This window comes from Ursus americanus, chromosome 7 (assembly GCF_024610735.1).
Source record: "Ursus americanus isolate L20-20 chromosome 7, mUrsAme1.1.p, whole genome shotgun sequence".
Lineage (NCBI taxonomy): Eukaryota > Metazoa > Chordata > Mammalia > Carnivora > Ursidae > Ursus > Ursus americanus.
This window is the reverse complement of record NC_142133.1, coordinates 12,345,002-12,368,341: the sequence shown is the minus strand read 5'-3', so window position 1 is coordinate 12,368,341 and position 23,340 is coordinate 12,345,002. Positions and strand designations below refer to the sequence as shown.

The 23,340-nt window shown below is 59.8% G+C and overlaps 2 protein-coding genes across 5 annotated transcripts in view; both read right to left on the bottom strand.

Moving 5' to 3' along the window:
• Positions 1 to 647: 647 nt before the first annotated feature.
• SEMA4C (semaphorin 4C) lies at positions 648 to 12,536 on the bottom strand. Of its 4 annotated transcripts, none has more exons than XM_045771760.2 (15): positions 10,718 to 12,536; positions 8,069 to 8,217; positions 6,424 to 6,572; positions 6,022 to 6,084; positions 5,742 to 5,840; positions 5,552 to 5,648; positions 5,312 to 5,428; positions 5,069 to 5,220; positions 4,806 to 4,981; positions 4,341 to 4,485; positions 4,036 to 4,258; positions 3,789 to 3,901; positions 2,692 to 2,849; positions 2,532 to 2,602; positions 648 to 2,409 (listed from the first exon to the last, which is right to left on the bottom strand). In XM_045771760.2, exons 1-15 carry the CDS (start codon positions 10,843 to 10,845, stop codon positions 1,580 to 1,582), a joined length of 2,670 nt encoding a protein of 889 aa, XP_045627716.2. In that variant the 5' UTR covers positions 10,846 to 12,536; the 3' UTR covers positions 648 to 1,579. The 4 variants fall into 4 exon arrangements, with proteins under 4 accessions (XP_045627716.2, XP_087719465.1, XP_045627718.2 ...); XM_087863339.1 differs by having other exon boundaries at positions 8,069 to 8,214; XM_045771762.2 differs by lacking the exon at positions 10,718 to 12,536 and adding an exon at positions 10,245 to 10,454 and having other exon boundaries at positions 8,069 to 8,214.
• Positions 12,537 to 15,397: 2,861 nt separating this feature from the next.
• Positions 15,398 to 23,340, bottom strand: part of FAM178B (family with sequence similarity 178 member B) — an 86,604-nt gene continuing 78,661 nt past the window's right edge. Inside the window, exons 14-16 of the mRNA XM_087863340.1 lie at positions 17,356 to 17,433; positions 16,894 to 17,046; positions 15,398 to 15,556 (exon numbers count right to left, since the gene is read on the bottom strand). Of these exons, the coding sequence (XP_087719466.1) occupies positions 15,527 to 15,556; positions 16,894 to 17,046; positions 17,356 to 17,433 (261 nt within the window). The 3' untranslated portion in view covers positions 15,398 to 15,526. The remainder of the gene's footprint in view (positions 15,557 to 16,893; positions 17,047 to 17,355; positions 17,434 to 23,340) is intronic.

The following is a 23,340-nucleotide window of genomic DNA, read 5'->3' as shown; positions in this document are numbered from 1 at the left end:
CCCTCCAGACCAGTGAAATGTAGGGAGTCCATTTCACGACAGCCTCCATCTGTGGGCATGAATTACAGAATCCAAGCTGGGTATTCTCTTCCTTACAAATATCTGGGCCCTCCCTGTCCCCAGTCCTTCCATAGGACAGTGGCTTGGCACACACCGGGGGTGGTGGGGCAAGTTCCTTGTTCCCCCTAGCTGAAGCATTCAAGACTAACATTCCTGGAGGGCAGGCAGAAGGCTGAAAGTAACCTTTCCTCCCCTAAGCTAGTTGGGCTCCCCATCCTCACACAAACCAGTCCATATAACCTTAAGCTCTTTCTAGGAAGTTCCCCTCCTTTAGCCCCTCACTCTCACTTCCCCTTCCCAGAGTTCTGGGAAGCCAGGCCCCTCCTCTCCCGCCTTGCTCCCAATGCCCTGACTTCTCCCTCTGGCCAGAAGCCAAAGCTGGCTCCCAAGGGGCCGTGGCCCTGGTCTGGTTCCCAGCCCCACAGCTACCACTGTGGGAAAACACTGGAGCCCGGGCTATCCCCCCTCTGGAGAGGGGCACAAGCAGGCAGGGACATTAGGGGCAGCTGCCCCAGAATCATGGGGAGGTGAGGCTAGTCCAGCCCCAAAGGTTTTAGCTCATATGCCTTATCCTTATCACAGAACACTTACTGTTTTCTTGATTTTATTTGTCAATATAAAAATACTCAAATATTTACAACAAATAAATACGCGGGGACACAATAAGTTACACTGTTAGGAGCCCTCCTCCTAGGGCTGGGAGAGGATATGCAATATCCACAGCATGCCCACCCTCTCTCCTTCTCCCTCCCCCTCCCCCCACACAACCTTTCCCAGCCTGGTAAGGGAGGACAAGTAGAAAATACCACTGAACCCCGGGGCCAAGTGGGAGGCCCCTCACCCCCTTGCCCCAAACACACAGGAGAATCCATCTCCCTCCCCCCAACCCTGAAAACATTCACAGCCCTAGGAGCAGGACCAGGCCCACCCCAGAGCCCTGGACTCCCCAAAAGGGGCACAGCACCCTGCCCAGCCCACCCCCATATGTACATCACTGACCCACACTGGGGACAGGTGGGGGTAGGAGAGGCAAAGTGATACGACCCCTTCCCCTTCATAGCTTCAATGACTCACCAGGAGGACCCCAGGCCAAGGGAAGACTGGACAGAAAAAGGAAGACTCTCTCTCTCTCACACACACACACACACACACACACAAAAGGAAGACTAGGTGACACACACGTGCACACCCCCACATACACATACAGATAGATACAAACACACCCACATCTCCAACTTCTGCCTTGGAAAGTTTTGGCTGCTGGGGTCCTGTGTGTCCGTGATTCACAGCCCCTCACAGAGAGGAGGAAGAGGCCTTCTGCGAGGCTGGTGCCCTGGTGAGCCACACCAAGTGGCAGTGCCCTTGCTGAGCAGAGCAGGTCCCCATGGCCGGGCAGGGGCTGGGAGGGGTCTGTCCCAGGCCGAGCCGGTGCCCGAGCCATGTCCCTGAGGTAGCTGGTGCCTGTGCAAAAGGAGGAGCCGCGCCTCCCACGCTGCCCCTGCGAGGCGGCGGGGGCCCCTCATACGGAGGACTCCTCGGGATTGGAGTCCGGCAGCGGCTGGCGCTGCTGCAGCTTGCGCCTCAGTTCGTCGGCGAGCTCGGGCAGGGGGTGCCCCAGCCCGCCGCGGTCCTCCCCCCCCAGCTGTAAGCGCACGTAGCCATTGGCATTTGAGTTCCGCCCGCCCCCCAGGTGGAGCCGGGTCGGAGAAGGCAGGGGCTGGCCGGGGATGCCAGGAGGTGGAGAGGGGGGCCCGCCCCCGGGCTGGCACCGCGCGTGTCCAGGCACGATCTTGAGCGAGCCGTCCGAGTAGTAGTAGCCGACGGGGTCCCAGAGCTTCTCGTCCGTCTCTGGGCCAGGCCTGAAGGGGGGACTGGTGGGCTCCTTGGGCAGCTCCAGAGGGTACACCAGGGTCCTCTCCGCCGCCTTGGCACCTTTCTCCAGCTCCTCCCGCAGCCGCCGGCGCAGCGACAGAACCAGCAGCAACAGGACCAGGCACACGGCCCCCAGGGCCACCACAGCCAGCCACACCAGCCCCAGGTTTTCCAAGGGCGCCCGAGCCTCCAGGGTCACTGACGGGCCTGCCACCACGGCCACCAGGTAGCCTTCGGCAGCTAGCCGCGCCCCCTGCTCCTCCGAAAAGCAGTGGTAGGCCCCCGCGTGGCGGGGCTGGGCAGCCATCACGACCAGGGCCTGCAGGCGGGTGTCATAGAGGAAGGAGCCGGGCTGTTCCGCGGGCAGGTCCCGGCCCCCAAAGGTCCAGCGGGCATGGGCCAAGTTGGAAGAGAGACGGCAGGGCAGCACCAGGTCCGTGCCCGCCACCACGGTGATGTTTTTGGGTGTGAGCCTGACTGCAGCAGGAGAGAGAGAGAGCAGAGTTAGCACAGGAAACCCAGGGCCACGCGGAGACGCAGATATTCCGGCTCTGGCCCAGGGCCCATCCTACCAGAAAGAGGGAGAAGAGACAGCTCACCTTTTTTATTGCCACGGAGGTTACAAATGCCTGAAGTGTCTGAGACTGTCACGTGCTGGATCAACAAGGACCTGGTTGGGAAAGCGGGGGCCATGGGCATTGGGGCTCCAAGCACCCCACCCCTCACCCTTGGTCCCGGCGCATGCTGAGCCCCACTCACCCCGAAGGGCCACCCACGGCCACGCAGCGGCTGGCGTTGACACTCCAGGCACAGTAGGGGTCCCGAGAGAGGACGCAGTCTGCACAGGAGCGGTATTTCACGCAGTCAGCCAGGGGCAGCTGAGCCAGCTGAGAGCGGGAGCCTGCGAAGAGCAGCTTCTGCAAGAGAAGCGGGGCACAGGCGGCTCAGCCAGGCCGGGACACGGACTGCTGCCCGGGAGCACGAGGGCAAAGGTGCCAAGGGAGGGAGAGGGCAGTGCGAACTCTGAGGCGGGAAATCGAAGGACCGAAGAACGCACGCACAGAGGGCTTCCTACAAGCCAGACACCATCCTAAGCACCTTGTAGGTGTGACCTTCTCAGACAGGACCAGTGGAACTGTGAGGCTGAGGAATAGAGTCACACACACACACACACACACACTGCGCTACGGTATAAATAGTGCAGGAAGTGTGTTTTCCGCTAGGCCCGTCGGCCCTCACAATAGCACGAGCACAGCATAAGGTGTTTTCCTGTTCGAACGGTGACTGCCAATCTGTGTGTTTCTTCAAGCAAAGACTTTCTGCCGTGACTCCACATTCTGGGTACTATCCGAGCCACGGCAGCGGCTCAAGGGCGAGCACATGAGAGTTCAGGGGAGTCACAAACAGGCCAGAAGGAAGTGTAGGGCGCAAGCAGCACTTCAAGCGTGAGCAGTGAAGGGAGTGGAGGGCCGGGCCGGGCAGGGCCAGGACCGGACTGGGGGGCCGGTAGGAGAGCTGGCATCATGAGGGCATTGTGAGCAAGTGCAGCCCGAGAGGCACGGGCAACCGTGGCACCATCAGAGAAAAGGCTATACGCAGCACAGGCACAGCACAACCTCAAGGGGTCTGAAGGAAGCGTGGAGAGCAGCTGCCAAGGCCCAATTCTGGGAACACAGCCCCGTGGGGACCTGGCTATATATAACGCCCGCGGAGCGCAGACGCTGTCAGCGCGCTTGTTTCCTGGAACTCGCCCCCAGCTAAGCGAGGTATGTTCGCGGGCCTCCCCACCCCTGTACTGGGCAAGCAGAAGACTGGGGAAGGTGTAGGGACCGCAGCGGGGGGGCGCTGATGACTACCTTGCTCCGGGACAGGACCAAGCTTTCCACTGGCTCCTGGTCAAACACCTGCAGCTCCTCGATCAGGTGGACCCAGGGGCCCAGGCTCACGGCCTTGAGCAGCCAGCCATCTCCTGTGGGGGTTGGGGGAGGACAGGAGTAAGTGAGAGGGCACAGGGCCCCGGAAGCATCTCTAGATCTCCGTGCCCTGGACACACAGGCCTTTACCCAGCTTCCAGCTGCCGCACCCGCCTACCCGGGTGCCTACCTGTGCCAATGAACAGCACCGTATAGGTGGCTCCATCAAGCCCCGTAACTCGGTCAGCCACCAGGTGGGTGAAGTTGGTGTCCTTCTTCACAAGCAGGGGCCGGCCCCACCGGGGCCCGACCTGCTCCTCCATCAGCGGGTGCTTCTTGATGAAGTTGAGGGTGTTATCAGGCAGCTCCAGAGAACTCGTGTAGCCATGGCGTCGGTGCCAGTTGTTGATGCACTGGGGGGAGGGGGGGTGGTCAGCATGCGGGGGAGGTACTGCAGCTGAGGGCCGGAGCCCACCCCTGCCCCGGAGGACTCACCGAGCCGGGCCGCGGGCTGGGTACGGGGTCTGTATAGCGGCCCCACTTCTGGGCTTGCTCACGGTACTCCTTGTAAGGACCCTCAAATACCCCCTGGATCTCTTCCAGCTGGTATTCGCAGACGGCTGACAAGTCCACATCACCCCTGTCACAGCAAAGGAGGGATCCCAAGGGTCAGGCACGGTGCCCGCTTTACCCCAGCTCATGGCACGGCCCGGGAAGGCAGGGCCCCCCACAAAGCAGTTGTGGGCGTGTGCAATGTCACATCAGCTCTAACACACCACCGGGGGGAGGGCCCTGTACACCACCCCCCGGGGGGTTCCTCTGAAAAGGGGCACATGCCCAACATCCTCCTTGGCTTCTGGTCAACTGACCACTTAGACTATACCCAGAGGCCTGCACCCACCAACCATCCTTAACTGCACACCTCCCCTCCCCACCCACAAGGACTCCTGGCCAACTCACCATCGTGCCCGGAAAACCCCAAAGAAGGTGGTGTTGTGCCAAGAGGCGTCCCGCAGGGTGTGGACGGCCTGCAGCTGGTTGAAGTACAGCTGCCAATCGGGGGCCGAGCACACCAGCCTCGCCTTCAGGAACGTGGTCCACTTCCTCTGCAGCGTCCGCGCCCCCCCCATGTCTCCCTGGCAGATGGCAAGGGGACGCCGCTGGTCAGTCCTGCCGAGCCAGCAGGGCTCCCAGGGCTCCCCACTCGCTGCGGGACTCCGTACCTTGCAGACACGGGCTACACGAGCCACCACCTGCTCCGCATAGCAGTCATACTCCACGGCCCGCTCGCTGAAGAAGAAGTAGACCTTGTCATCGTCCCCCGTGAAGCTGCCCACACTCTCTGGGATGTACGCAGAGCCTACGAAATGAGGTTCTACAAGAAGGGGAGGAGGGTTAGCGGGGGGTACTGCAGGGCCCCTCACCCACGGCTCCCCCAGGCCCTACACCAGCTCCTCGGGGCTCACCGTTGAGCCAGAAGGCCAGGTACTCTGTCTTCATGGAGTGGTGAGGCCCCATGTTACGCAGGATGACAGGCTCTGTGCCTAGGAAGTTGTTGAGCGTGGCCGAGTACAGCTCGCCATCTACGGGAGAAGAGTGTCAGGCAGGCCAGAAGTGACATGAAGACACATTCGGGCCACGCAGACCCACGGTGAGAACGAGTTTGGGGGGGGCTCCCCCAGCCTGCCACGGGGACAGCCACTCACCCACAAGGAGGCCAGTGTGGCCCTTCGCTGGGTCATAGGGACATTTCCCCTTCCCATCCTCAAATTCCCCGCGCTCCAAAGTGAAGGTGAGCATGTCCTAGGGGCAGGGAAGAGACAATGAGGAGAGCTGCAGAGGAGCCCCGTCCAGAGTCGGGCGAGGAGGGGAACTGAGGGGAGAAGCAGCACTCACGATGTAGGTGCACTTGGGCTGGAAGGCGTAGGTGCCACAGACGTACAGGTGGGACGTGTTATAGGGCTGCAGGAAGCGGATGAAGTTGAAACACTCCGTCTGGGGAGAGAAAGGCATTCCCTTAGAGTACGAGGACATGGGACACGGGACACAGGGACCAAGAAGGGGTCTGGGACAAAGGGAGAAGGTGGGGGTGGGGGGGAGACAGCATGCGCCAGGAGGCCTGGCCAGTGGAAGTACGGGGGGTTTTGGCTGTCCTGGCCGTATCCTGAGCACCCACCTGGTTACTCTTCCCTTTCTGGATACACTCGGCCTTCTTCTCAGCTGGTGCCTCCCATGAGATCTGGGAAGGGGTGGGGGGACACATCAACATCACAAGTCGGCACTGAGCATATGGCCTGTGGCAGCCACAGGGGGCCACTGCAAGGGAGCATACACAGTCCCCACTCTCTGAGAGTTAACGGGGGACGGAAGCCCCGAACTGCCCCAAAGCTGCCGAAGCGGGAAAACAGCATGCCCGCTCTGCCCTCCTCCTAAGGGCGGGCCTGGAGACAGCAAGATTTCCACAGGGAAGAACAGGGTGGGGACAGCAGGGTTGCGGGGACAGTTTGCTCAAGCAAAGCCCCTCTGGATCCTGCCACTCTCCCCACGCCTGGGTGCCTCCCGCTCCCCCACCTCTCACCGCTCCTTGCAGCTCCAGAGCCTCCACGCCGAAGGCAAACAGGGCCTCCCGGGCCCCCACATACAGAAGCCCTGTCTGCTCAGTCAGGGTCAACGTCAGGAAGTCCTGGATGCCCGTCTGGGAGAAGCGCCGCACCACCGTGGCCAACTCTGCAGGGACAAGGTGGGAGTGAGCAGGGCGGTGAATGCGCAGGGTTCCTGGGGCTCCAGGCATCCTCCTCCCCCCAGAACCAGCCTTCCTCTATACAGTGGTCTCCTGGGGCTACTCACCCCTGTGGCCCACATTACAGCCGGCCCCCCACAAGCAAATGCCCGCTCAGCACCCTGACCGGCAATAAAGGGCCTCTCTAATAACCTTTCAGCTCCACCCAAGCCTCTCTGGCCTTTCCCAGCCTGGGAGGCAGCAAATCTGGGCTGGTGAGGAGGAAGGAAGGATATCTCAGCCACAGCTTCCGGCCAGAGGAAGCCATCAGACTGATGGCCCTCACTCTCAGGGTCAACAGCACCTCTGGCTGCAGAGCTGGGCTCTTCCCCCTCCCAGCTTCCTCCGCTACCGCTTCCTTCTTTGCTGCCTGCTGCCCACATCAGGTTCTGGCCCGGCTCTGGCCCGGCTCTGGCCCGGCCCCAGCCTGTGATCCAGCAAAGCAGTATGTATGAAGTTGAAGTTGTAAGCACTGCTTGCCCCAGGAAACTCTTCACTCCAACAGGACCCAAATCCAGGCTGCCAGAGATCCAAGCACAGCGGGCCCCTGGGACAGGCCGCGATGCCTGAGACTGAGTTGGGGCTGGGAGGCCAGGCCAGGGTAGTCAGGGGGAACCAGAGGCTAGGGACCAGAGAAGGCACTGAAGCCTCGGGGCTGGGAAGCCTTGTTGCTGTTCACCACGCAAGGTACGACACTGATATAGTCACAGGATTCCTACGTCAGCCCCCAAAGTAGCTGCCGACCTGTCCTCAGGGTCCCCCTAAACCAGCCTTTGTCTTTGGAGCCAGACTCAGGCTGGCAAGGGAGGGCTTCATCAGCACCGGAGTGGAGCCTGTGGGAGGTGAGCTCATCCCGGTCCCCAGAGTACACTGATGATACAAACACCTGACATCACCTCTTAATACAGGTAGGTGTGTGTGCACGCCCAAAGGGCCGTCAGGTCGGCTGTCCCCCTACATGAGCAAATGCGTAAACACATCCAGGGCCACCAGAGGGCACAAGTGTCAGGGTAACAGAGGGGGTCTATTATGGTAAGGGGGCTCTTGGAGGCAAAGGGCTAGAAAGACTTTGGGGAGGGGGGTGATGACACTCTTTGCCTTATGCCTATCCGGGCTGTTTTCTCTCTGTGGGCTCTCAGTGCAAGTGCTAGTTCTAGAAGTAAGGCATGGGGAGAATGATGATACAGAAGAGTCTCTTTGCGTAACAAGGGCAGCCAGGTTCTAACCATCTGAAGAAGGGTATCGCAGGACTACCCATTCTGGGTCCCTGGGACCACTCACTCTCATTTCTTAGAGAGCTGTGTCATATATGTCGGTGCGCTTTGAGCCCGGCAGCAGAATAAAGCTGGAGCAATCTAGGGGCAATCGCTTCTCTTCCCCCAGTAGTCCCTTCTGGCCTCCCCTCCCCACACTGGTCTTCCTCCTCGGGACTTTGGGCACTCACCCCCAGAAGATACGGTCTTCCGGGGCACCAGGTTCCACCACATCTCAGCCCCAATGCTCAGGCCCCACAGCCCCACTGCCAGCAGCCAGACAGCCCAGTGTGGGGCCATGGCAAACGCCCCGGCTCTAAGCTCCAGGCCAGCTGACCTGCTGGGGGAAAAGAAAGGGTCAGAATCACAGCCAGAGAAAACAGACCCGAAGGGGGCCAACACAAGCCCATGCCGGGAGGCACTGGCAAAACATTAGACCTGATCAGGCCTCCCCAGGAGCCTACTGGATTCCCCCCTTACCCAGTCCCTGGAGAAGAACTTGGTCCCCTCCCCACACCTGGCCTCAGCGCCCCCAGATTCCAAAGGAGGTGGGACCCCAGAGGAGAGGGGAGGAGCTGAGTCAGCTGGAGGGGTGGACACTCCAAGAAACCTTGTCTGGCCTCCAGGCCCTCACCCACTCCCTCTCAACAGGAAGTTGTTTAAGAAATTAAAAGGGGACCCCTTCCCCCACACTCAGGCCTGACAGATTTGAGGATTTCTTAAAATAACCTCTGGAAGCAGGACCTGCCCCCATTGGGGCTCCAGCCAGCCTCAAGATCTACTTCTGGCACGCAAACCCCTTGGCAGGGTGAAGGGGCATACGGTAGGTGGGCGGTTGCAGAAGCCCCCCTCCCCCAAGGAGGGGACTTGATGAAGCCAGCCGTGCGGGGGTCCCGGCCCCAGCCTCTCCCCTCCCCCAGCGCAGACAATAGCCAGGCAGAGCCCCAAACCCCGGTTCCACATCAGCAGGGCTGAAGTGGGGCCGGGAGCCGAAGGGGCCCAGCTTCCCGAGGCCCCTTTGTTGCCCAAGACGGGAGGCAGGAAGTGGGTGGGATGGGCGTGGAAATGACCAGGGCCTCATCCTGTTCCTCGCACAGCCTCCTAGGAGACACTAGCCCTCGGGCTTTGGGGCGGCGGGAGAACAGAGCAGGCTCCGGTCTAATCAGGGATCTCCCGGCGAAGCTCTCAGGCGGGGGAAGTTGAGGGGCGGGTGGGGAGCGCGAGAGGGGTTCCTCTCGGACCGCGGGGGACGCCCTGTGCAGGGCCGGCGCATGCTGCGCTCCCCCCGGGTCTGACGAATCTTCCCAACTCAGGGATTGCGCCCCGGGACCCCGGCCTGGGCAAGCCATCTGGATTGTCACTGCCCCAGCCCTCCAGTGCCGGGTACAGAAACACACAAGCTGGGGACCTCACCCCAAAACAAAGGGTCCCCGCCAAGACCTCGTCCTTGGTCACCCCCCCATTCTCCCCTCCCCCAGCTCCCGGGATTTGAATGCAAACAAAGCGGCGGCGCTGGGAGCGTGGCGAGCCCGGCCGGCGGACGCCCCCTGTCGGCCCAGTACCTCAGCACTGGAAAGGCGGGGGGGGGGGGTGCTGGGGATACGTTCACCCCTCCCTCCTCCGTCCCCCCAACACACCCCCAGCCCTCCCTCTGCCCCTTACCCTAGGCCCGGGCCGGACCCCGCGGCGCGCTCGGGGAATCAGCCAGCACTGCGATGCCCCCACCCCCAACTCTTCCCAGGGCGGGGAAGCAGGGGCAGCCGGTGCGGTGGGGGCAGGAGGAGCGCGGGGCCCAGGAGGTGCGCACCCCACCCTCGCCCACCGCGAGCGGCGGGGCGCGAACGGCGCTTCCGCGGCTGCAGGGCGGGCGCTCCCGCCAGGGGCTGGGCGGCCAGGCTCGGGTCGGGAGCTTGGCTTTCCAGGACAACCCGCCTCCCCAGAGGAGCGGGCGGGGGGCCGCGGCAGGGAAATCCGATCCCACAACATCGGCCTCAGTCCAAGCCCGCCCCAAACTTTCCGTCGGGGGTGGGGGAGCCGGGGGCAGTTCGGGGACCCGGAGACGATCCCGGCCACCGGCCCGACAGCGCGGGGGAACCCCGCTACCCTTAGCCCCGCTCTCCCAGACCAGTCCGCGCCTCCGGACGCTATGGCTGCGGGCACCGCTTGCCCGGCTCCCGCGCCCCCGCCAGGCAGCCCGCGGGGGGCGCAGGAAGGATCTCGGACGGACTGCTGTCCCCGCCGCTAGCCCTCCCTGCGCCCCCAGACCCTGTCCCTCGCGCGTGCGGCGGCCCCTGCCCGAGTCGGGGGACAAAGCAGCGGCCCCGGAGCCCTGGTGCTCCCGCCCCGCGCAACCCTGGCCTCACTCACCTCTTCGCGGCTTGAATCCCTGGGCGCCGCCCTCGCGTTCGGCTCGGATCACGGTCCGCCCCTACCCGCGCGCCGCCGCTCGCCTGCGCGCGCCCGCCCTCCTCCGCTGTCCCCTCTGCCACCGCCCCTCGGTCCCGGCTCGGCTCCGCGCCCCTGGGCTCGGGCTCCCCGCGCCACCGCGCCGGGCGCCGGCTCTTTCTCCAGCGCTGCCGCCGCTCTCCGCCCCCTCCCCCCTGACGTCAGGCGGGGGGGGGGTCGAGCGGAGGCCGGGGGCGGGACGCGAAGGCCGGCCCAGGAGGGGGCTGCGACCCGCCGCGACCCGCCGGCCCCCCAGCTCCCCGCCGGCGGGCTCGGACCCCCGCCCCTCCCCGCGCCCTGCTGCCCGGCGCCTCGGAGCCGCGGTCTGCGCCACAGCGCCAGGAGGTGGGGCGGGGGAGGGACTCCGGGCATTGCCTTGGGGGGATCGGACTCACCCGTTCTTTCCGAAGTGTCCCCCAAGGCCAGCCGCGGGCTGGGCAGCTGGGCTCGGGAATGGGGCTGAGGAGCTCCCCACGCTGCAGTTCCTGGAACCAACGCGGGCAAACCACCTCGGGGCGAGCATCCGAGGGAGGGGTGCCGGGGGAAACCGAGGCTCCTTTTTCGGAGCGGACCAGAGTGGGTCTGTCTTTTGGTTCGAAATTCTTCGTTTCTTGGCCCCAACGCCCACTGGCCCCCGCAGTCAGACTGGAACGGGTCTTACCAGCCAGGAAGACCCACTAATCTCCGGAGAGTCTGCTCCTTGTTTATCATGCTCCACACAGAGGGACAGCAGCGCCCTTGCCCAGCTCCCGGTGAAGACAACCCTCCGGGAGACTCCTGTTGCACAGAGCCTGCCCCCAAGAAATGACTCCTTGTGATGCCACTGGAAGGCTGAATAACAAGTGACAGGAGCCGTAATGTTCAGATGAAAGCAGCTGAGGGGAAGCCGCGCTGGAGAACTACCACCTCTAGAATCGCCTGCCTCTGCCCACAGCAGCTCCTAGAAGTCACTTGGAGCTCTGGCCTACTTGCTGGGGCGGCGCTGGGGTGGACCTTGCCAGCTGGGCCTAGGAGCTGGGCAGGTGGACAAACCCCAGGGAGGCCGCCCCATCGGCACCCAGACTCAGACGCCTTCTCTTGGCTAGGGGCAAATGACAGGTAAAGAGACTGGAGAGCCGAGGCTTTGCTGGTTAACTTCAAGCGGGTGCAGTCCTGGAGGGGGGGGACACCGCAGGGCCCCGTCAGCAGATCTGGATCATAAATCAGTCCCGACAGGAGCTTTTGTTCTAAGTTAAAACTTGGCATCTGAAAATGGAGACCAGAAGAGTAGTGGAGATAATTGGGAAAAGCAGCCCAGTTTGGTTTCAGTAACAATTGGGCCTTTGCTGGTACACATAAAGGCCCCTTCTCCTGCACTGGCCAAAGCCACATTTCCCAGCTCCCTTGCACCAGCGGGGGGGAAAAAACCGAACTGTGGTCTTGGAGATGCTGGAGATAGACAGCAAACCCGTTAACAGCAGGGAGTGGGCAGGGAAGGCGCAGTGCATCAGCCCACAGGGAGGGAGATGTGCGTGACCCCTCCTCGGGTTGGGCCCTGTGTCTTAAGTGGAGGTAAACTGATATGCAAATACCCCTCACATTTGTTCTGTGCTTCAGACTTTGCAACTTCCTTCACATACATTTCCTCACATCATCCTCATGACCACTGTTCAAAAGGCAGGTATCGTGTCTCTGATTTTAGAGATAAAATGAGTCTCCGAAGGATGAAGCAACCTGCTCAAAGTCACGTAGATAATTAGCAAGGTCAGAAATGTTAAATCAGGTCTTGGGACTCCTAATTCTATCTTTCCACCAAGTCAGAGTGCATCTGGACAGCTTGTAAGGCCTAAACAGCGTGTTTCCTGCTGTGTTTCCTCACCTCAGCTCCCACCCCCACCAGGCAGAGACTTGAGCTCCTGGCTCCACCTGCAAGATGGCCCCAGTGGAAAGTTTCTAAAGGTGGTTTGGTTTCACTGGCAGGGACAGTCTTCTGTACGTTATGGCAGGGCTTCTCTGTTCCTGCTAACAGACCCCGGGAGCCCTTCCCTCCCAAATGCTCCTCAAAGATAAGGCTGCAGCTCCCCCACCCCTTTTCTACCTTCACTCATTTCCTGCTGTGTTCTGTTCATTTCCAGCACTGGCCTTTTCCATGGGTGGGTGGGCAGAGGATAAAGTTTCCTGCATGACTACTTGCTCATGATTCATACTTTTTAATAAAAGCACAACCGGTCAAAAATGAGGATTCCTGGGTTTTAAATTAAGGAAAAAAAAAAAAAAGAAGAAGAAGAAGAAGAAAAGTCTCCTGTACCTGTCATGTCTCCCTAGGGCCTGTCTGGCATATTCTATTTAAGATAGCCATGCTTCAGGCCATAGGCCCTGACAGGCCCTCCTGCTCACCTGCTTGTGGCCAAGTCAAGGAAAGACCCAGATATGCTAAATGCCTTCTGAGGTTCTCTAAGGATGGGCCCAGGAGTCTTACTGGAAAGGCAAGCACCCTCTCCCTCCCCCATACATTTGTCATGCGCATGGTGTCCCTCATTTGAGCTCCTCACCCCTAGCTTTTGCGAGGCAGCTTTTGGACCAGAGTGGAGCCCAGAGTTCACACTCGGGGTCTCCAGTCAGCACTGCCTGGCCAACTTCCAAAGGATCCGGGAGCTGTTGTCAGCCCACAGAGGGGGAAATGAGAAAGCTTGGGTCAGCCACCCTTCAGGGATCTCTTGGAGGGCCTGGGGACTGAGGTGAGTGGGGACATAGGAAAAGGACTTCCTCTACTTCCTCCTAAAGGAGAGTTATCAAAGCTGTCCACCTGGGAAGCCTTTCCCTTCCCAGCCCCTCCCTGCCACCCTCACCAAAAGGAAGCCGGAAAACATCCGTCATCACAGCCCCGGATGCTACGTTTCCAGTAGCTTCAATCAGGATATCCCTCAGCCTTTTCCCAGGGGCTTAGGGATCTGGAAAGGCGAAGTGGTGAAGTTGCCAGCACCATTGTGGAATTCTTGGCCTAGAAGAGACTGAGTCTCTAGCTGGTCCCCGACCAGTTTGAGAAGATCTGGTCAGCTCCCAGCCAGTTCCAGAGAAGGCCCATTACATGTCCCAGGGGCTATGGGATGCCCTTGGGTGACCTCGAAGCACACCTCTCAGCTCAGGTTACAGCTAGGTCTCTCGAGGGACTGAGTAGCCACCAACACCTCCTTTCTCCTTGGTATCTAGTTCCCTCTTGGGGATGAGTGTGTTTGGGGAACAGGGGAGGAGGGGTCAGTGCACAAGGACCAGGATGGGGGAGAAGGGCCCTGGACATCTGGGCTGATAGACAGCGTGATCTTTCTCTCAGAGCCACATAGGGGCAGCTTTGAGAACTGGAAACTCCCCAGTTCAGGCTCTTAGGTCTCACTACTCCCTCTCTGCCCTTGGCAGTGAGAACAAAGAGGGGAAATTTGAAAGGTGATTTCCAGGTTTCCAGAGCAAACTGAAGAGCTGAGGATTAAGTGTCAGGATGTGCAGTGTCAGAAGCAGGGACAGCCCGGAGGGAGGTGAAGGAGGCTGGCTCACCGGAGCCTTCGCTCTTTTATCAAAGGATCTCAGGCCTACCTGATGCCGCTGGAGCCTCAGTGGTGCCCCGGCCAGGGGGCCCTGTGATGCGGCCAGGAACAGAAACCAGAACTCTCGGTCAAGTCACCTGGGCATCCAAGTCACCCTGGCCAAGGACTTCTTCCACCTCTCACTTGGCAAAGGGAGCATGGCAGGGCGATGAACCTTATGGCACCCAGCACTCTGCTGTGTGCGCATGCCCTCTGAATTACAGATGCCCCCAGCTCCCAGCATTCTTGGCGAAGGAGGCAGCTGTGTCTAATACAGCCCCAGGGGGCACCTGGGTGGCTCAGTCCATTAAGTGTCCAACTCTTGATCTCAGCTCAGGTCTTGATCTCAGGGTTATGAGTTCAAGGCCTGAGTTGGGCTCCATGCTGGGTGTGGAGCCCACTTAAATAAAACAAAACAAAACAAAACAAACAAACAAACAAGACAGGCTCAGGAAGTGATGGGCTACCTTCAGGTCTGCAAATTGAGCCACTTGTCCTGAAGGTCTGTTATTTGGGGGGCGTCTCTCTCCTAGTTAGCTTGCCTTACCCTACCCCTGTGGCATGAGAGAACAAAGGAAAGGGGCACATAAGCAGAGAAAGTTGTAAGCCACAGCCATGGTGAAGCTCCATCAGCAGACACTTGGCTTGAGCTGAGGAGTGGGGCCAACAGTGTAGGGGTCACCCTCTGCTACTTCCTCCTCTTATGGCCCCTGCAAAAAAACCCTCTTCCAACCCAGAGTTAGAATGGATTCTTGGGGTTGGAGAAGTAGACAGAGAATGGGGATACCCAGGGATCTCCCCAGGGATACCCAGGGCCCACTTGCTTTCCCCGGGGGGGGGGGGGTCAGGTCAAAGACAGCTCGTACTTCATTAAGAATCAGGACCCACAAAACCGATCTGGGTAAGGCTGAGGGAAAGCAACAGCAGTATCTAGAACTGTCTTTTGGCACCCCCCCTCACTTCTAAGTCTGGGGAGTTGATTTCAGAACTCAGTGATAAACTGAATTAAGTGTAATTACAGCTTACTCTGTGGATTGCCCCCAGTGGGGGCAGTGAGTGGGGGAGGGAGGGTTAGTCCCAGACCGGGGCCAAACAAATGTTCCCCATCCCTGCTCCCTGGGTTTCTGACAGCTCTCAGGCCACAGGAATAACTGCTCCTCCCTCAGGATTTACAAACAGCCTTCTGGGGCAGAGGGTGGAGCCTAAGAGGACCAGGTCACATGACTGTCCGAGGTGGGAACTCGGCCCCACACCAGCGGAGACATCAGGAAACTGGACGCTGGCGTGAGCGCCCAGGATAGGGATTGAAGGAAATCTGCTAAACCACCGATGCTGAAATAAGACTTTAGTGTGGTGACAGAGAGAGGAAGGAGGGTGGCGAGGGCGGAGGAGGCCCTGGGAAACCAGAGAGTGGAGACAAAGGCCTTGGGGCAGAGGAGAAGGCTGGGAGGGAAGGAGGGCTGAGGGTGGGCCGGGCAGGGAGACAGCATATCCGTTGCCTGGTGGGGGTCAGGGGCAGTGTGGAGGCAGGCTCTTGCTTCATCACACTGGTCCTCCGCTGGCCTCTGTTCTTCGCTTCCTCCTTTCCTGAGCCCCGTTTGCTTCCTGCCAGAGCCAAGAGCCAGGGACCAGCCGTGCCCTGCTCCTTTAGTCTTTCCAGGGGCTGAAGTACTGGGCCTGCGGCACGAAGAAAACAGTGTGATGGCCCCGGGCCGGGTGGTGCCCACCGTCCTGATGCTGCCTGTCCAGCGTCACCATCCATGACAGGCCTCGTCATGCCGGGTGCCGAGTTACAAGAGCCCCGTGGCTCCCAGTCCAGGAGAGGACACGGCAGGTCAACAGGCCTCTTGAGCGCAGCACGTGAGTGCTCCGTCTGGGTTCCCTCGCCTCACGGCTCCAAGGCCCAGGGCAGTGTGACGGGAAGGTGGGGCCTGCCCCCCGACTTGGCCAGGCCACGAATCACTTTTCCTTCTTTTCATGGCAAACACGCTGTTTCCCACCAGAGACCAGTGCGATCTAGTTCCTTGGGGATTGAGGGTGAGGTCCCCTCGCCAGCTTTCTCAGAGACTTGCGAAATCTGAGACCCAAGCCACAGCCTGTGGCCAATGTGTCAGCCCCAAGTCAGAGGTTACAGGAGGAAGGACGAGCGGAGAGAAGTCAGAGGATAGACACGTTGGGAACCAAGGAGCCTTGGGAGGATGGGAGGAGAACCGCTTACCAGACCCAGGCTGTGTCCATCACGGGCCGGGGTGGGGGGGGAGGCGAGGAGAGGGAAGAGCCCGCAAGGCAGCCGGTGCGGCTTGTCAGAGGGACAGAGACAGAAAGAGAGGCGGCCAGAGCAGGGGTTGGACTGTGCCTAAGTCTGCAGGCTTGGGCGTCAGGCTGGGTCTGTGCCCTGGTTCTGACATTCCCACGCTGCCTCCGTGATGGGGCAAGCTATTTAGCCTCTCAGTGACTCTGGTCAGCTTGTTCATCTGTGAAATGGGATGATAACAGTACCTGTCTCATGGGGGTTATCTGAGTTCTGGAGAAAGTGGGTCTTTGTTCAATATGTATTAGCTATGTGTATTATTCCCTAAGACAGCCTGAAAAAAATCAGGGGCGTGGAGATTGTTGCTCTAGAAATTGGAGGGACCAGGGCAAGCCGAGAGTGTTCCCCCCCGCAGAGTAGGACTGCCAGCCTCAGGCCTACAAGATGAGTGGGGGGGGGGCGGGGAGACAGCTGTGCCTCCCGCGCCCCTTCCTGGCACTGCTCACGGCTCCTCCTCTCTAGGGCAAAGTTCTTCTTTGCATTTGGCCAGGAGTTGGCTTCTCTGTCTCCCCCTCACTACACCCCTGCACCGGGCACTGGGTCCTCCGAGGCATCGCCACACCCCCCCCTGCACTGCCTTCCCCACCCATGTGCCAGTCAGGAGCTCAGTAGCTACAGTGGGAATGGACATGCTGCGGGCTCTGGTCAGCCTGCCTGATCACTTCCCTCCCCTCCCAAGTCTAGGGGCCAGAGGGGGTGCCACCTGGGGCTGGCAATGTGCCAGCAGGTCCTGCCAGCGGATGTAGGTCTGGGCCGCCAGGTCCTTGAGTCTGGTCCGGTGCATGGCCTGGGGGCTCTCCCGGATGTGGGTGCTGATGTGACGGTCCAACTGCATGCAGAGCAGCTGCAGCTCTCCCTGCAGGGGTGGGGGGTACGTGGGAGAGGGTGTGACATGGGCCAGGCCCCTCTGCAGGAGGGGAGGAGGGAGAAGGAAATCAGAGAAAGCGAGGCATGGATTTGAATGACTGCTCAGAAGTAGGGCAGGAAAGGGAGGACAGGAACAGGGCAGCCGCTGGGAGGTCGGGTCAGGATCCCTTGGGAATGCCTCGTGGGACACTGGGAGGAGGGAGCCTGGCTCCCTTAGGCCCACTTCTTTCAGAGCCTCCCACTCTTTGCAGCTCCTGACAGCGGCCTGGCCTCCGTCTTAGCCTCTTGGGAGACTCACCCATTGGTCTGGAGTAATGTCCTGGCAGCTGACCACCACGCCGGCCAGCGTCAGCAGGCTGTGACACAGGTAGCAGGCCTGGCGAGAACACAGAGAGACAGGCTCCCCTAAGTCCATCCCCTCCAGACTCCGTGTTCACAGGCCCAGCGGCCTGGGGACAGGGACTCGGGCCACCGCTGGGCTTCCAGCCACAGTTTCTAGGGAGGTGTCCTTATGGAGGGCTATGGACCCCCCCCACTCAGAGCCCTCCCTCTGATGGATATCTGTCCTCCCTTCGTTCAGAACAAGAAGAAACCTCTGCCACCCAGAAACCCATCCTGTCACTCAGGCCTGTTCCAGGGGCCCAGCTGAGAAAGCCTGCTGCCCAGAGGGGCTCGTCCACTCTCACCTCTGCGCAGTGTCTGTGGTCCCGCTGTGTTCCCTGAGGCACCCATGCCAGGTGCCACTATTCTCTAAGGGGGGACATGGCCCCCGGGTGCCCAGCTGGTTCCTCGGCAGGACACCCCCTTGCACAGACACATGTGCAGCCCTGTGTGGACAGTCAAACCGTGTTGACCCAAAGAGGCCAGAGAAGAGAGGGGAGGCAGACGGGAGAGGGCTTCAGTTAAGCCTCTGCACACCTACCCTCCAACTCATACCCTTGCTCTTGCCCCCTAGATATTCTGAGGGGTATAGACAGGACAGAGGGCAATTCCATCTGCTCAGGGAATGGTTGGATCCCAGGGGGCCCTTGGATTCTGTCGGTGCCCTTTCTTTTATGGGACACTTACCTGCTACCCAGACAAAGCGAGGCACGGGGAGGGGAGCACCCTCAAAGACAGGCAAGGCTTCAGCCGTGAAAGAGAGCCTGCTCCTGGCACTCTGCACTCCTGTCTGTGGGTACGCCCCTCCTCCACTCAGAGGTGCCTGCTGCCTTGTCCCCTTCAGACTCCTACGTCTAAGATAGGGAGGGTGGCCGGAAACACCCCCACTGTTGGGCCCGTAGCAGATAACTAGCTCTGAGGCTGAGCTGGGATGGGAGAGGCGAGCTCTAGAGAAGGCCAGCAGAGCTTAAGCCTGGTAATCACAGGGCTGGAGCTCAGAACCAGCCCAAGACTCTCCTGTGCCCCTACTTCCCCTGCGCGTATCATCCAGAAACAGCCGCAGCCGCTTTGCACAGACACAGGAGCCTCCTTAGGGCAGAAGCCAAACCCATTTTTGAGGGCATCAGACATGGTACGATGGAGTACTGTCTTCCTGAGCCCAAAATACCTGAGAAGGGAAGCCACCCCCCACCCCCGCAGGACCCAGCCTCCTCTTCAGCACCACAGCGGAGACCCACAGGTGGCCTGACCCCACTGTCTGGCCAGGTTGGGCCCCACTGCATCCCGCAGGCTGGGAGAAGACGCAGTGTGGAAAGCCCAGGGGACCACCGGTGTGCCTCCAAGCAGTGCTGCCCCAGGTGGGGCAAGATCCGGTTCCTGAGCCGGGTGCACCTGCCGGGCCCGGCAGCGGCCTCGGCCTGAGTCCCGCAGCTGGGCTGGTCTGTCTGTGAGCTGGCTTGCTGGCAAGCTGCGGCTTCCCCCAGGCTCCCCTTCCCCAGCCTGGCCTTGCCTTAAGGAGGGCCACAGCGTTCAGAACTCCTCCTCATTCTGCAGTCCTGGCAAAGGCTCATGCCGCCCCCACCGCCCCCATAAAGCAGGCACGGGCCTGTGTGCCAGACACTGTTCCTTGACTAAGACACAGCCACAAACACGTAGATCTTAGAAGAAGATACTTCAGGAAGGCAGTCATTTGGTCAACGAATATTGAATCTCATCTTCCCCATGGACCAAAAAGAGAAAGGGTCCTTCCAGGGTTTTTTGTTTGTTTGTTTGTTTTGTTTTGTTTTGTTTTGTTTTGTTTTTGGTGAGGGAGGGGGTGGTATCCAGCTCAGAAGGCTTCGGGGAGGAAGTGACTAAGCCTAGCCAGGCCTCAAAGGAACAGTAGGATCTGAGGTGAAAATGGCCCTGTGGGGGTGGGGGCAGGGCCAAGATTACAACACCAGACAGATCCTAGGGCTGATGCAGGAAACAGAGGCAGGGCACGCTGGGGGACTGACCACCTGGTAGCTGGCTGGGCTGTAACGGGGGGGGGGGGGCACCCTGAGAACCCGGCTGGCCCCAGAGGGCCTGGACAATGGGCAGTGGAGGTCGTTCAAGGCTCTTGAGCAGGGAGGCTGGGGTGTGGGGGACAGATTGTTGTCCCCCATCCCCCCGGAAGGAGGCACTGGCATCAGTTAGGATAATACCACCAGAATGGAAATGTGGCTGTCTCTGACCGAAAGGACTGTAGGACATCATCTTTTCTAAGCTTATTTTTCTACAGTGTGTGCTTTACTCGTATAATCTGAATACAGTTAAAGTTTTTTAAAGTTAATTTAATTTAATTTTAATTTTTTAAAAAAGATTTTATTTATTTATTTGACAGAGAGAGAGACAGCCAGCGAGAGAGGAAACACAGGCAGGGGGAGTGGGAGAGGAAGAAGCAGGCTTCCAGCAGAGGAGCCTGATGTGGGGCTTGATCCCAGCACACTGGGATCACACCCTGAGCCGAAGGCAGATGCTTAATGACTGAGCCACCCAGGTGCCCCGTAAAGTTAATTTTAAATGAGACAATACCAGTTATAATTGACTGAGCCTCTCGGGTTTGGGGTGGGTGTGGGGGCAAGAGAGAGAGAGACAAGACCCTGAAAAGGAACGAACGGCACTCTTGGGACCCAGGCCCCTCTGAGAGGGCACTGAGCAAGTGGCCAGAGAGAGGTGGAGAGGTGGAGAGGTGGAGAGGTGGAGAGGTGGTGCGGTGGGAGCCGCCAAAGACAAGGGAGGGGGGACACAGAGCCATTGGTGGGTCAGAGGAAGGCCGGGAGAGGTGCCTGAGAGATCTTTGCATTTCAGAGGCCCCTGTGCTGTGTACAAAGCCCGGGGCTAAAAGGGACCTCGGAGCCACCCTGGGATTTGTACAGAGGCCAGTCTCTGTCCCTGGGGGTCTCAGGCACCCCTGCCCCCTCCCCCCCCCCCACCCCAGGGCAGAATCTATCTTCCTAAGTGGGAGGCGTGGTGAAGATGGGCCCAAGATCTGCGGAATGCCCTGGAGGAAAATATGTGCAGTGGGGATTTACGGAAAAAAAAGCGCAGGACTAGGGACTAGGGAGTGTGCGAGTGCGGGTTTCACAACTTCATTCTTAACGCTGATTCCCATCATTGAATCCAGGGGGAAAATCCCAGGGCAACTATTCTGAATGTGTTTTTGGGGGGAAGGGGCAGGAATAGCAAGAAGGAAATGGGAGTTCTGAGGATAATCCCTGTGAGCCGTATGTTATCAGCTCTATTTCCCCAAGGGGGAAGAAAACCTTGCCCACTACCTCCAAGGAAGGCTGAGGGCATTTTTTTCCCCTTGCCCTCAAGGGTGATCCCTGGAGTCTGGCCTAAGTGAGGGGAGGCCCTTTAAGGAAGACTTTGATCCAATTTACGGGGTATAGTTCCACCTGTGCACGGAAATCCCCACGAAGACAGCAGTCTTTACAGTAGTACTTTTGGGGGAAAAAAAGGTTTCATACTGCGTGGGAAGCGCCCAGCCCACGTGGTCCTCTCCCTTCCCCTAGACCCACGGCCCAGCGTTGAGGAGAGGTAAGAGAACATTTAATCTCATCCAGACAACCCGACAGACGGAGGCACTGGGTGCACGCAAGGCTTCTTCTGAACCCCACCCTCGCCCAGACTCTTCTCCCTTGTCCTGTTTTGTGAAGGTCTGAGACGCAGACATTAGCTGAACCTGGGGCTCTGGCTAGGAGGGGGCTGTACCCCAGCCTCCTTCCTCTGAGAGGCAGGCCCAGAGCACCAGCAGCAGTGGGGAGAGTCGGCCATTCCTGGGGGACACAAAGTAAACAGCCAGGTCGTGGGAGCTGCGTTTCCTGCTCCGGTCGCGCTGTGGCCGGCTCCTGAACTCAGCAAGCCCGTTCCTGTCCTGGCTGGCACCACAGAGGCACGGGGCCCTGTCTTCCCTTTCAAGACGAGGAAGGGAAGCTGGGCAGGGGCCATGTAGCAGTGGGGCTGGTAGAAGGAGAGGCCCAAGCCCCCTGCCTGCTCCTATTTCCTCCACAGCTGGAAGAGCAAGGTGGCCCTTTCCTCAGCCTGAGGCAGCTTCCAAGTCCCTAGGGTCATGTGTGTTAGAAGGGGGTAGAAGTCAGGGTAGCTTCAGGGTTAAAGGGCAGTGCAGAGACACTCCTTAGGGTTGGGGGGGGGTGCTAAGCTTCTCAGGCCTTCAGGATCTTATCTGAGAAATGGGCCCCTACCAGCCCAGGCTGCCCAACTCTCCCCCTACTGGGTGTCAGCGGAGGCCTGGGAAGACCCTGCGGAAAACGCAGCCCAGGACACCTCAGTCAACAACTTGGGGAAAGGCAGAGTCTGAGGCCGAGGGCGAGGAGTGGGACGTGCCTGGACCCAATGCTGACAAGACGAGACCGTCCCCCACCAGCAAGGCCTGAAGCTCTCATTTTCTGGGTCTCTCCCCAGAGTGTGGCAGGCCAACTGTTCTGGGAAGTTCTGTGCTGGATGCCTCCTTCCTGGCTCTAGAGCCTTAAAGCCCTGCCCTCCCCCTGGGGAAGGACGACAAGGATGAGAGATAGGGCTTGTCACCCTCTGAGGCGGGGAGGAGGAGGGGAAGGTCCGTGTCTCCTTTTCCTGGCCTAGTCAGTTCTGACCCCAGGAACCACCAGCCAAGGCTCTGTTTGCAGCACTTTCGTCATAAGACAGAAGGGAAAAAGGGTGAACATTTCCCAGACACTTCACCCTTTAGAAAATTCCCCTCTAGCTAATGCCAAGGGAGCAGGCTGTGGCCTGGGTTATTTCCACGAGAAAAGGAGGAGGCAGAGGATCTCCCAGGAAGTCACTTGCCTCCACCTCAGGTCAGGACCAAGAATCCAGGCTTGCCCCAGGCCAGTTTCCAAACCAAGCCCTCTCCCTGGAAGCTGCCAGGCTGGGTGGGCATCTGGGAGCAAGTTCGGCCAGGCTCTGGGGCAGCTGCTGGGGGAGGGTCTGGGGGGGGGGGCGCAAAGGCTGACTCAGGAACACCTGCTGGGGAAAACCGAGACTCACCCAAAGGACACGGCCTTCCCAGCCTGGCTGCTGGGGCCAAGGGGCTTCTGCTCACGATGCTGGCCCTGAAAGCCTACAGGTGCCAGCTCCCTGCCTGGGATGCCAGGACCCCAGGGCAGCCTCCTTTGCTTTCACCTCTCCATGCCCACAGGCCCTGGGGCGGGGTGGGGGGACTGCCGGGGTGGGGGGGACCTGCATTCAATCACAGTCTGGCTGGGCTGCTCTCAGCCCTGTCCAGAGTGCCTGATGATGGACCCCGGGGGAAGAATTCTGCACGCGTCCCATCACTGCCTCACGTGGGTTTTTGTTTCTGTGGGACACAGATAAACACACACACATGCTGAGGGTCAACTCTAGAACCAATCTAGTCTGGGAGAGACGGGAGCAGCACTGGTCTGTCTACCCTGGCACATTTCAGACCCAAGGCTAAGCTAGGTCTCTACAAATTCTTTCTCTTTTCTTTTCTTCTTTTTAAATTAAATTTAGCCCTACAGCATCACTTCCCAGTGCCCCGACCCAGCAGGGCTCCCAGAGAGGCCTCATGATTCTCATTTTGAGCAGATGTGGAAGCTGAGCTTGGAGAGGTCCACTGATGGCACGACCATCTCCAATAAGGGTTAGGTCTGAGGCAGATGTCTGTACGCTCTCCCTAAGGCTGAACAAGTTCTGTGTGTGCGTGCGTGCGTGCGTGTGTGTGTGTGTGTGTGTATTTTCTATAAAGGGGATTCAACTGGAGACACCCTCTTTCAGGAGGAACAATCTCCCTTTGCACTGTACAGCAGGGGCCCAAGGGCCTATTCGCGGCAGGACAGAGAGAGGGTAAGGCTGTGCCCCCAGGGTGGGGAGTGGGGCCCCAAGCCTGAGCCCCAAG

Coding starts and splice junctions, on each gene's coding strand:
- SEMA4C (XM_045771760.2), bottom strand. CDS start 10,845: ATGCTCGCCCCGAGGTGGTTTGCCCGCGTTGGTTCCAGGAACTGCAGC. Junction 4,982..5,068: donor GTGTAGCCCGTGTCTGCAAG/GTACGGAGTCCC, acceptor GCCATCTGCCAG/GGAGACATGGGGGGGGCGCG. Junction 2,850..3,788: donor TGGTCCTGTCCCGGAGCAAG/GTAGTCATCAGC, acceptor CTTCTCTTGCAG/AAGCTGCTCTTCGCAGGCTC.